The following is a 10,570-nucleotide window of genomic DNA, read 5'->3' on the forward strand; positions in this document are numbered from 1 at the left end:
ACGTGATCCCTGATCTTTGAGTAGGGTGTGTGGTGAGTGCACCCACCCTGACTCTGACTTTTCTTTGCCCCAACTACCTTGTGGTCTCCCAGGAAGCAATAAATGAAATGAACGATGAACTGCAGGAGAACGCCCGTGAGACGGAACTGGAGCTGCGGGAGCAGCTAGATATGGCGGGTGCCCAGGTACGGGACGCCCAGAAGCGTGTGGAAGCGGCCCAGGAGACAGTCGCAGACTATCAGCAGACCATCAGGAAGTACCGCCAGCTGACTGCCCACCTGCAGGTGCCTGCACACCCACTGCTCTCTGCCCACGATTGCCCCGGGGCTTCCCCCATGACTCAGCTGTGTCTTGTCGCCCATCCTTGCTCCCAGGACGTGAATCGGGCACTGACAAACCAGCAGGAAGCGTCTGTGGAGAGGCAGCAGCAGCCACCTCCAGAGACTTTTGACTTCAAGATCAAGTTTGCCGAGACTAAGGCTCATGCTAAGGTCAGGGAAGTGGGTGAGCTGGAGAGGGGTGGGTGTTGGAGACCCCAGCCTGGGTGTGGCCATGGGCTGATCCGCTGCGGGGTTCTGGCCTTCAGGTTCCTGGAGTTGGGAGTGTTTTGTGCGGTGGTTTGGAAGACTCCTGGCCTGGGCCTGTCCTAGAAGCAGGAGACACATTGGAACGTGGCATGGAGGTCAGGAGGGTCTCCGCAGCCTAGCTGAGAGCCCACCCCCCTGTCTCCCTCGCAGGCAATTGAGATGGAGTTGAGGCAGATGGAGGTGGTCCAGGCCAATCGGCACATGGGCCTGCTGACAGCCTTCATGCCCGACAGCTTCCTTCGGCCGGGCGGGGACCACGACTGCGTCCTGGTGCTGCTGCTCATGCCTAGACTCATTTGCAAGGTACGGTCTGTCGGCCACTTTCCCAGCAGGGGTCTGCTGAGCTGGCCGTGAGCCAGGCACTGGGGATGCCAAACAAAGGTGGCAGTCATTGTCCTGCTCTCAGGGTGTATGATGTACAGGGACGCAGAATCACAGACAGATGTATTTTTACAGATGACGTTTTATGAAGGGGAGGTGCAGGGTGTGAAGTGGAGGTAGTGTCTGGGAGAGAGCACAGCTGGGGAGCTGATGGAGACAGTGGGTTATTACTGAAGGAGTACCGTTTGCGGTGAGACCCAGAAGATGACTGAGTTCGTAGGGGGATAACTGTCCGGATCACGCTCTAGTTGGAAAGGCAGTGGGAGCAGCAGCTTTAAGGTGGGAAGGAGCTGGTCCCACTGGTCCTGCTGCCCTGTTAGCCCGCATCCGAATCTTCATCAGCACCAGCAGTCACATCACCCTTTGCCCATGTGCGACTCCCTGCCCATCTAAGAGCTGTTGCTGCTTTCTCTCCCGTGTCTTCATGCCCTCTACATAGTTGCTCAGCTCTCTATAGTCCTGAGTCTGTGTTCTCCATCCTCTGCTCTGAGCTCCATGTCTCTGGTGCTTCTTCCCACAGGCAGAGCTAATCCGGAAGCAGGCCCAGGAAAAGTTTGAACTAAGTGAGAGCTGTTCAGAGCGGCCAGGACTTCGAGGCGCTGCAGGGGAGCAGCTCAGCTTTGCTGCTGGGCTGGTGTATTCGCTGAGTTTGCTGCAGGCCACACTCCATCGTTATGAGCAGTAAGTGATCCCTGGCCTCCACAGCAGGGCCATGGGTCCCGGGTTGGCTGGAACTGAGGTTGCCTTGTAGACTCTGGCCTCACAGGGCCCTCCTCTGGTCTCCAGTGCCCTCTCTCAGTGCAGTGTGGATGTGTATAAGAAGGTGGGCAGCCTCTACCCTGAGATGAGTGCCCACGAACGCTCCTTGGACTTCCTCATTGAGCTGCTGCACAAGGATCAGCTGGATGAGACTGTCAACGTAGAGCCTCTCACCAAGGCCATCAAGTACTACCAGGTCTGGGGCAAGAATTGGGGCTTAGCACAGGAGGAGGGAGGGTTTCTTCTGGGGCTGTTGCCAGTGTAGCCACGGTTGTATGTCCCAGGCTGAAGGCGCGAAACTCTTAGATGAACTCACCTTAGGATGTTGAGGGTTTTGGATTCTTTCATACCTCTGGAGTCCCTTGATAACTGGGGCTCAAACTGAAGTTTGGGAAGAATGCTGTGTTCCTCCAAGGCCTAAAGACTGTTCATTTGCCATCCCTCCTCAGCATCTATACAGCATCCACCTTGCTGAACAACCTGAGGACAGTACCATGCAGCTGGCTGACCACATTAAGGTGAGGTGTTTGGGCCAATGGTTGAGCCCCTTATAGAGATCAGAAATGAAAGACATCAGATCACACCCTCAAAGGGTGTCACATAAGACTGGAACAGAGTCACTAAGGCCAGATCAGGGAAGCCAGAGAGCTCACTTATGGATGGGGTCAGCAAAGGGTGGAGACTTCTCTTAGAGATGTTAATGGGGCAGAAGGGCCCCGTTGGAGGCTGACAGCCACCTGCTTCTGTCTTCACAGTTTACCCAGAGTGCCCTGGACTGCATGAGTGTGGAGGTGGGACGGCTACGGGCCTTCTTGCAGGTGAGAGCACAACCAGATCTGTTGGAGTTCCTCTTCCTTCGGAGTCCCCACCTCCTTGACCCCAGCCCTAATTCTGACTTGGCTTCCCATCTGTCTCCTCTTCTGAGTAGGGTGGGCAGGAGGCTTCAGATATTGCCCTCCTGCTCCGGGACCTGGAAACTTCGTGCAGTGATACCCGGCAGTTCTGCAAGAAGATCCGGCGGCGGATGCCAGGGACGGATGCGCCTGGGATCCCGTCTGCACTGGCCTTTGGACCACAGGTGTAGGGCTGTGCAGGGGGGCGGGAAGGAAACTGAGCAGAACCAGGAGGGGCGCAGCATGTCAAGACCTGGATCCGGTTAGGGGGCAGGAATGGTTCTGAGGTAGCTGGGCACTGTGGTGTTGAGCCCAGAGTGGGCTCCTGACTCCAGCCCGTTGCACAGGTGTCCGACACACTCCTCGACTGCAGAAAGCATTTGACGTGGGTGGTGGCAGTGCTGCAGGAGGTGGCAGCAGCTGCTGCCCAGCTCATTGCCCCACTGGCAGAGAACGAGGGACTGCCTGTGGCTGCCCTGGAGGAGCTGGCTTTCAAAGCAAGCGAGCAGGTGGGCTGGCTTGGCTGGGCAGAAGGTGGTGATGGGAGAGTCAGGTGGCCAGTGTGGGGTTTTCACTACTGCCGTTGACACCTGCAGATCTACGGGGCCCCCTCCAGCAACCCCTATGAGTGTCTGCGCCAGTCATGCAGCCTCCTCATCAGCACTATGAACAAGTTGGCCACAGCCATGCAGGAGGGAGAGTACGATGCCGAGCGGCCCCCTAGCAAGGTGGGTAGCTGCTTGGAGGGAACTGCAGGAGCCAGGAGGAGCAGGGCTTGGGGAGCTGCTACTCCATGTGGGAGGGCTGGCAGGCAGGAATTTGGGGAGCACCTTCCTCCTGCTTAAAAGGCAAGGAGGAAGATTTTCTGTTTGACTGGATCCCTCTGAAAGGAGAGCCTTGATAACCCTGCCCTGTGCCCCTCTCTCTGCCCATTAGCCTCCCCCAGTTGAGCTGCGGGCTGCAGCACTTCGTGCAGAGATCATGGATGCTGAAGGCCTGGGTTTGAAGCTTGAAGATCGAGAGACAGTTATTAAAGAGCTGAAGAAGTCACTGAAGATCAAGGTGAGAATAGGGCAGGCTCAGGTTCTGAAAGGCCAGGAAATAGCAGGGGGCACAGGGAGGCAGTGAGTGTTGATTGTAACTAAGAGGGGTTGAGGACTGAGGGGAAGACGTGGCACCTGTGATCAGTGGGAGTTCTTGTGGGAGCTTGCTATCTCATGGTCTGTCCCAGGTCTCGGGTTGGGGGCGGTCATGGGAAGTGTAAGGCAACTGGACACGCTCCATCCTCGTCCAGGGGGAAGAGCTCAGTGAGGCCAATGTGCGGCTGAGCCTCCTGGAGAAGAAGCTGGACAGTGCTGCCAAGGATGCTGATGAGCGCATTGAGAAAGTCCAGACTCGGCTGGAGGAGACCCAGACACTGCTGCGGAAGAAGGAGAAGTCAGGCACCTCCCCGGCCCCTGTTCACTCCACCCTCCCTCCTGCGAGCAGCTTCCTGCCTCCTAACCCAGGCTCTCTCTCGGAGTGAGCCTCCCCAGGGGCACAGAGGCCATCTCCTTCCCAGCTGACAGCACCATTGTCTCATCCCGATCTGAGCCTCTTCTGCCCCTGCCCTCAGGACCTGTCGGGACCGAGAAATGGGGGCGGGACTGTTGGAGAGGGGACACTGCCCAAGCCCAGGTTCTCTTTCACAGAGAGTTTGAGGAGACCATGGATGCACTTCAGGCTGACATCGACCAGCTGGAGGCAGAGAAGGCAGAGTTAAAGCAGCGATTGAACAGCCAGTCCAAGCGCACGATTGAGGGGCTGCGGGGGCCCCCTCCCTCGGGTATTGCCACCCTGGTCTCTGGCATTGCTGGGGGTGAGTGCCGTGGAGCAGGCAGCACCAGCCCAGAGATTGAATGTCCCCACTCCTGTCCTTGGTCTCCGTTTGACTTTTCTCCCCGACCCCGCTCTGCCCACAGCTGGATGTTGAGCCAGAAACACGCTTGCCCAGTTTCACTCTGTGGCAACTTTCACCAAGTTTTTACTTCTTCTGAAGATGTGTGCAGAGTTCCTTTGGCCAAGGTGGGGCCGTGGGGCCTCACCAAGGTGTCAGTGAAACTCAGAATTCCAGTAGCTCTCCCTCCTGGGTCTGCTGTCTGGCCTTTCTGTCCCCACCCTGTATTCCAGGAGGTCATCAGCCTGCAGCAGACCGGGGCACCTGCTGTGATATCCAGTGGTGCCTGGTGCTGCTCTTGACTCTTCCTCTGCGGGGCCACTGCATTTTCTCCAGAGTTCACGTCGCTTCACCCTATAGTATGGTCCTCTCTTCCAGTGCTGAATTCTCCCACTTCCACTTGGGGCTTCTGTTCTGACCTTTGCCTGCTCTCTTAGTGTGGTCAGGGCTCCTTGCCTGGAGGTGTTCCGGCTTCCAGGCCTTCCCGCTTCCTGACAAGGAGGTGGCCACTTCTGTCTTGGTTCTCATCTACTATGTAGTATGGTTTTTGTTCGCTCTTTAGTTTCTTACTTCCCCTTCTCACCTCCAGAAGACAAACTGCTTGAAATGGAATTAAACCTGCAGGATCTCTAGAACTCCCCTGCTGTGCTTGTCTTGTCAGTTGGCCTCACCTAGGGTCTTGTCCTTGTCAAAGCCCCCATCACTGGTGCTGCTTGACTCTGAAAAGTCACCAAGTATCTTCTTGTCTTTGGACTCCTGTGAGTCAGATGGTTCTGTGTTCCTTGGAATGGGACAGAATTACCATATTGTGTGGTTTTAGCGTAGGCTTTTTTTTTTTTTTTCTTCAGTTGCACTAGGTCTTTGTGTGATAGACAGACTCCTCTAGTTGCGGTGTGTAGGTTCAGTAGCCTTGCTGCATGTGGGATCTCTGTTCTTTGACAAGGAATTAAACATGCATTTCCTGCACTGGAGGGCGGATTCTCAATCACTGGACCACCAAGGGAATCCTAGCATAGGCTCTTCAAAAAAATACTGGTTCTTCTTTTTTTTTAAATAATTTTACTTACTTATTTATTTTCAGTTGTGCTGGGTCTTTGTTGCTGCACAGACTCTCTCTAGTGAGCAGGAGCTACTTTTCGTTGCAGGGCGCAGGCTTCTCATTGCAGTGGCTTCTCCTGTTGTGCAGCTTGGGCTCTAGGGCACGCGGGCTTCACTGGTTGCAACACGTGGGCTCAGTAGTTGCATTTCGCAGGCTCCAGAGCACAGACCAGTTGTTGGGGCTCACGGGCTTAGCTGCTCTGCAGCACGTGGGATCTTCCCAGACCAGGGATCGAACCCATATCTCCTGCATTGGCAGGTGGATTCTTTGTCACTGAGCCACTAGGGAAGCCCCAAATAGCGGTTTTTAATTTCTGAAACTTTGCACCAAGAAAGGGCGACTTTTGTCTCAGAGCAATAGGGAACCTGAAGAAACGGGTGTGTGTCTTCACGCTCAGTTAAGTTTTGCCGGTGGGGAGCACTAAGGGTGCAGGCGTATCAGGGTCTCGGGAGCGGTCCCCCTGCCCTTCTGGGAGATGGAGTGTAGGGCAGGGACAGCCTCGTGCCTCAAGTGTTTGCTCCAGTGCTCACTGCTGCTGCCACCCCTCCTCACATTTTGCAGCTTGTATCGTGGCCTGACTGCCCTTTTCTATCTTTCTTTCACACATATTTGCTCTTTCCCCGAACGTAAAGGCAGGATTTTGTTAGAGAAGGTATGGTGATGAGGAAAAATGTTTTCCTGCATGAGCAGGATTCTTCTGGTGTGTCCCCCTCACCACCATACTGTCTAATTCCTCTCTCCTCTTTTCCTGCTTCCCATGGGCTGTCTTGAGCGCAGAAGAACAGCAGCGAGGTAGAGAGCCAACCTGCTGGGGGGTTAACAGGGTTGATGGGAATTGGGGCTGGGGGAGCAGGGCGAGACTGCCCCCTTGGGAGCAATCAAGACTGGAGGTCGCAGGGGATAAGGAAGGGGAATGGGTAGGAATGGAACCCATCTTCAACCCTTCCCACCTGGGGCTCATGACATTCATTGTGGTCCCCATAGGAGGTGCCCCTGGGCAGGCTCCAGGGTCTGTGCCAGGTCCAGGGCTGGTGAAGGACTCTCCACTGCTGCTTCAGCAGATCTCTGCCATGAGGCTGCACATCTCCCAGCTTCAGCATGAGAACAGCACCCTCAAGGTGAGGAGGTCACAGAGAGGGGAAGGGCCTCACTGGTGATGGTAGGGCTGTCCGTCACTTCTTACCACCACTCTTCTTCCCTCTTTGCTCACAGGGAGCCCAGATGAAGGCATCCTTAGCAGCCCTGCCCCCTCTGCACGTGGCCAAACTCTCTCTCCCGCCCCACGAGGGCCCTGGCAGCGAGCTTGCTGCTGGAGCGCTGTATCGTAAGACCAACCAGCTGCTGGAGACACTGAATCAGTTGAGCGCACGCACGCACGTAGTGGACATCACTCGCTCCAACCCTGGTATGGACCTACCCCCTCCTGAGACGAGAACCACAGCCCCTGCCCCTGCCCCAGGGATGTAGTCCCTGCCTCGGCACTTCCCACGCCGGAGAAGCTCTTCCTAGCCCTGTTCTTTGGCCTCAGTGTTCAGTGTGCTTGAAGCAGGCAGCTGGACTGGATGAAGGGTCACTAGTCAAGCTGCCTGCCTACGCCTTGGCGGGCCTCACTGGCCTTCTCTCCCCACAGCTGCCAAGAGCCCATCGGCCCAGCTCCTGGAGCAGGTGGCTCAGCTCAAGTCCCTAAGCGACACCATTGAGAAGCTCAAGGTTAGTTTAGACCTGCCTTTGCTCACCGAGGAGTGCACACTTCAGAGCATTCTGTGCTGGAGGCCCTAGCATGGTCATTTGCACCAGGACCCCCGAGGTTCCTAGGGGTCCAGCCCTGTACTAGGTGACACGTTGCAAAGGAGGTGGGAGGGAAGACGGGGTTCCTGCCTTGGGACTTCACTCCCAAACAGATTCTCTCAATAGAAGAGAGATTCTTACCAACAGAACGGGTTGAGCTAGGATCATCTTCAGTGTAGTGCAGCTCTGTCAGAGCTGAGATCACTGCAGAGTAGAGTGGTTGAGAATGGATTCCCAGAAGTTACAGAACCGAGATGAACCCTGAAGGTTTAGTATCTATAAAAGTAAGGATGTTGGGTAGGGATGGGATTGGAGTTGAGAGCAAAGGTATGGTGATAAAAGAGAACTGGGTCCCTGTCCTTGGTATTAGTATTCTTGTGAAGCCAGGGAGATACTGGGCTAACCTGTGGAGGGTCCCCTAAATGACTCCTGTTCCCCCATCTGCCAGGATGAGGTTCTTAAGGAGACTGTATCTCAGCGCCCTGGAGCCACGGTCCCCACTGACTTTGCCACCTTCCCTTCATCAGCCTTCCTCAGGGTAAGAGGGAGCATGGGGAGGGGGTGGGCAGTGAAGGCTCAGATGAGTCCTTGCCCTCTCCTCCAGAATTTGAAGAGGCTTCTGGAGGTCTCAGATCCAACGACTGAATTTCTTGAGTCATCTGGCCAAGTCTTAATTTGCCAGTGCTTAACTTAACAGTGCTTGCAATGCTTTCCGAAATTCCAGTATTTTAGCAGTTAAACATCATCTGTGATTTCTGGCACCAGGAGAGACTCAAAACTCCCTTGTCAGACTATGGCCTCAATTCTGATTTGGAAAGTGTGGTCATTATAGCCTAGGAGCCTCAAAGCCCCCGTCTCCCAGGGTCTCGGTGCTCAGGGACCTTGGCAGTCGCACACAGCTCCAGTGAGCCCCTGACCTGGTGGCCTCTGTCCCTTCCCAATTCCCAGGCCAAGGAAGAGCAGCAGGATGACACTGTGTACATGGGCAAAGTGACCTTCTCGTGCGCGGCTGGCCTTGGGCAGCGACACCGGCTGGTGCTCACCCAGGAGCAGCTGCACCAGCTCCACGACCGCCTCATCTCCTAAATGCTTCTTCCTGCATTGCCCGCTCCTGCCCGCAGCCCTCCTGGAGCTGCTCCTCCTCATGCCTAGCCACCGGGCAGCCCCCCGGGAGGACTGCGTGTGTAAGCTGTTCCTGCCCCACTCGGCTCCACGCCCACCTTTGGCGCCCTGCCCCGGCCCCTTGACCCGGGTTCCCCTGTTTCCCTTCCCTGGCCTCTGCCAAAGTTCGCTGTTCAGTTGCTCCCTTCTTCCTGAGGAGCTTCAGGGGCTCTAGGGGGTAGGTAGGTTGAGACCCCGCAACCAAAGGTTGAATGAGGTCTCTCCGACTGAGGACTTCACTCCTTGATTAAAGCCACTTCTGCTTCAGTGTTGTCTGTGTGATGTTGGGAGTGGGGATTGGGCCACTTGACTCAGAGCAGGAGTGGAGGAGAAGGGATGCTGAGAAGGCTCTGGCTGTGCCACATTTGAAGATCTCCCTCTTTCCTGACCAGTAGAATGCTCTGTCCCTCAAATTTGTGTGCAGTTAAGTTTCTCTTAGCAGGGGGAAAGGGCTCAACCAAGGCCTTGGCTCCTGAGCTCATTTAGTGGAATTAGGAGGGTGGGGAGTGTGCCACCTCTGAAGCCCTGCCTCTGTTCTCTGAATCTGTCCACTGCTCTTCAGGCCAGCAGTGTTTGGGGCTTGGCTGATGGTATGATGGCCACTCCAGCCAACTTTCTGAGGCGCTGGCAGTCTCCCTGTAAGACCTGAGGCCTCTCAGAGGCAACGTTTACTGAGCAATGGAAGACCAAAGTCTAGACTGGTAAGAAAGAATAGACATTACTAAAGCTGCTCCCAAGGCCCGCTACAAATTAAGATCACCTGGGGAGTTCCTTTGAAAAAGTTTGCACATTTCTGGGCTTTGGTTCAGGTGGTGCTTGTGGTAAAGAACCCACATGCCAATGCAGGAGATATAAGAGACGTGGGTTCGATCCTTGGGTCGGGAAGATGCCCTGGAGGAGGGCGTGGCTACCCACTCCAGTATTCTTGCCTGGCGAATCCCCATGGACAGAGGAACCTGGCAGGCTATAGTCTGTAGGGTTTTATAGAGTCAGACTGAAGAGACTTAGCACGCATGGGCTTTGGCTCAGATTTGGGGCCCGTTAGGCCAATGAGCAGTGCCTTGGCATTTTAGAGCTTAGCCCCAGTTTAGTTCAGTTTCTTGATACTCACTCTTTTTTTCTGGCTGCACTGCACACCCGCACTGCCTGTAATGGGAGCACAGCCCCCTAGCCACTGGACTGCCAGGGAATCCCCTCCCACTCTCTCTATTCCCTCCTTGGAGACACCCTGCCTAGGCTGCTGGATGCCTCTGACCCAGGTGGATGGAGGCCCCCTTGGTGCTTAGGAGCAGCCCCAGCTGTGTCACACCCTCTGCCTCGTGGGGAAGGATCGAACGGGACGGGGGCTCCAGGTGGGCATGTCCCCAGTGGCACACCCTCTGGGGAGGCCAGTGGAGTACCGTGTTTGATACCTGCTCTGTACCTTAGCTTCTGTCAACTGGGGTTCAAGAGAAAATGATTTGTGTGACTTTCCTCAGTACTCTCAGCGATTACACATAGCTGATACCATTCTAGATGCATCGAGTATAATTCTTTTTATACAAGGGATACCTTGGGGTGTTTGGGCTTAATTCTTCTAGAACTGGTTAAAAAGGGTGGCTGTGTTTTGGTATCACGGAGTTTTTACCTCACCTCTCCACACTGGGCTGCTCCAGTGCTGAGGAAGTTGCAGACCAGACTGTTCTTGCCCTGGGATTGGATTGTGTTCCTGTCCTGTCTACCTAATTGGCTGACCTGCCTTCCCCTCGGTGGCTAAGATTCCAAGGGCCAAGACTAGGCAACTCCTGGGGGCACGAGAAGAGGGCCGGTCTTTCTTGTTCTGTCCTTTTTCCTTGGAGGTGGTTTCTCACTGTTACTGCTCTCCGAATGCCACACTTAGATTCATTCAGTTGCCTGTGTGTACCTATCTCTAAAATGGAAATCATCTCCGTGTCCTGTGTACGACAAGGCACACACCAGGGCGTCT

The 10,570-nt window shown here is 55.2% G+C and overlaps 1 protein-coding gene across 11 annotated transcripts in view; it reads left to right on the forward strand.

Moving 5' to 3' along the window:
• DCTN1 (dynactin subunit 1) overlaps positions 1–8,871 on the forward strand; it is a 29,712-nt gene extending 20,841 nt beyond the window's left edge. For 7 of the 11 annotated variants that reach the window (XM_018055014.1, XM_018055015.1, XM_018055011.1 and 4 more), the window contains 19 exons: positions 93–284; positions 375–491; positions 738–890; positions 1,489–1,649; positions 1,755–1,923; positions 2,177–2,245; positions 2,483–2,545; positions 2,656–2,805; positions 2,968–3,129; positions 3,217–3,348; positions 3,557–3,682; positions 3,915–4,057; positions 4,312–4,478; positions 6,433–6,447; positions 6,640–6,773; positions 6,868–7,060; positions 7,286–7,365; positions 7,892–7,981; positions 8,392–8,871. In XM_018055014.1, coding sequence (XP_017910503.1) covers positions 93–284; positions 375–491; positions 738–890; positions 1,489–1,649; positions 1,755–1,923; positions 2,177–2,245; positions 2,483–2,545; positions 2,656–2,805; positions 2,968–3,129; positions 3,217–3,348; positions 3,557–3,682; positions 3,915–4,057; positions 4,312–4,478; positions 6,433–6,447; positions 6,640–6,773; positions 6,868–7,060; positions 7,286–7,365; positions 7,892–7,981; positions 8,392–8,529 — 2,454 coding nt within the window. In that variant the 3' untranslated portion in view covers positions 8,530–8,871. The remainder of the gene's footprint in view (positions 1–92; positions 285–374; positions 492–737; positions 891–1,488; positions 1,650–1,754; positions 1,924–2,176; positions 2,246–2,482; positions 2,546–2,655; positions 2,806–2,967; positions 3,130–3,216; positions 3,349–3,556; positions 3,683–3,914; positions 4,058–4,311; positions 4,479–6,432; positions 6,448–6,639; positions 6,774–6,867; positions 7,061–7,285; positions 7,366–7,891; positions 7,982–8,391) is intronic. The other 4 variants (XM_018055016.1, XM_018055013.1, XM_018055007.1 and 1 more) reach the window with 1 other exon arrangement.

This window comes from Capra hircus, chromosome 11 (assembly GCF_001704415.2).
Source record: "Capra hircus breed San Clemente chromosome 11, ASM170441v1, whole genome shotgun sequence".
Taxonomy (NCBI): Eukaryota; Metazoa; Chordata; class Mammalia; order Artiodactyla; family Bovidae; genus Capra; species Capra hircus.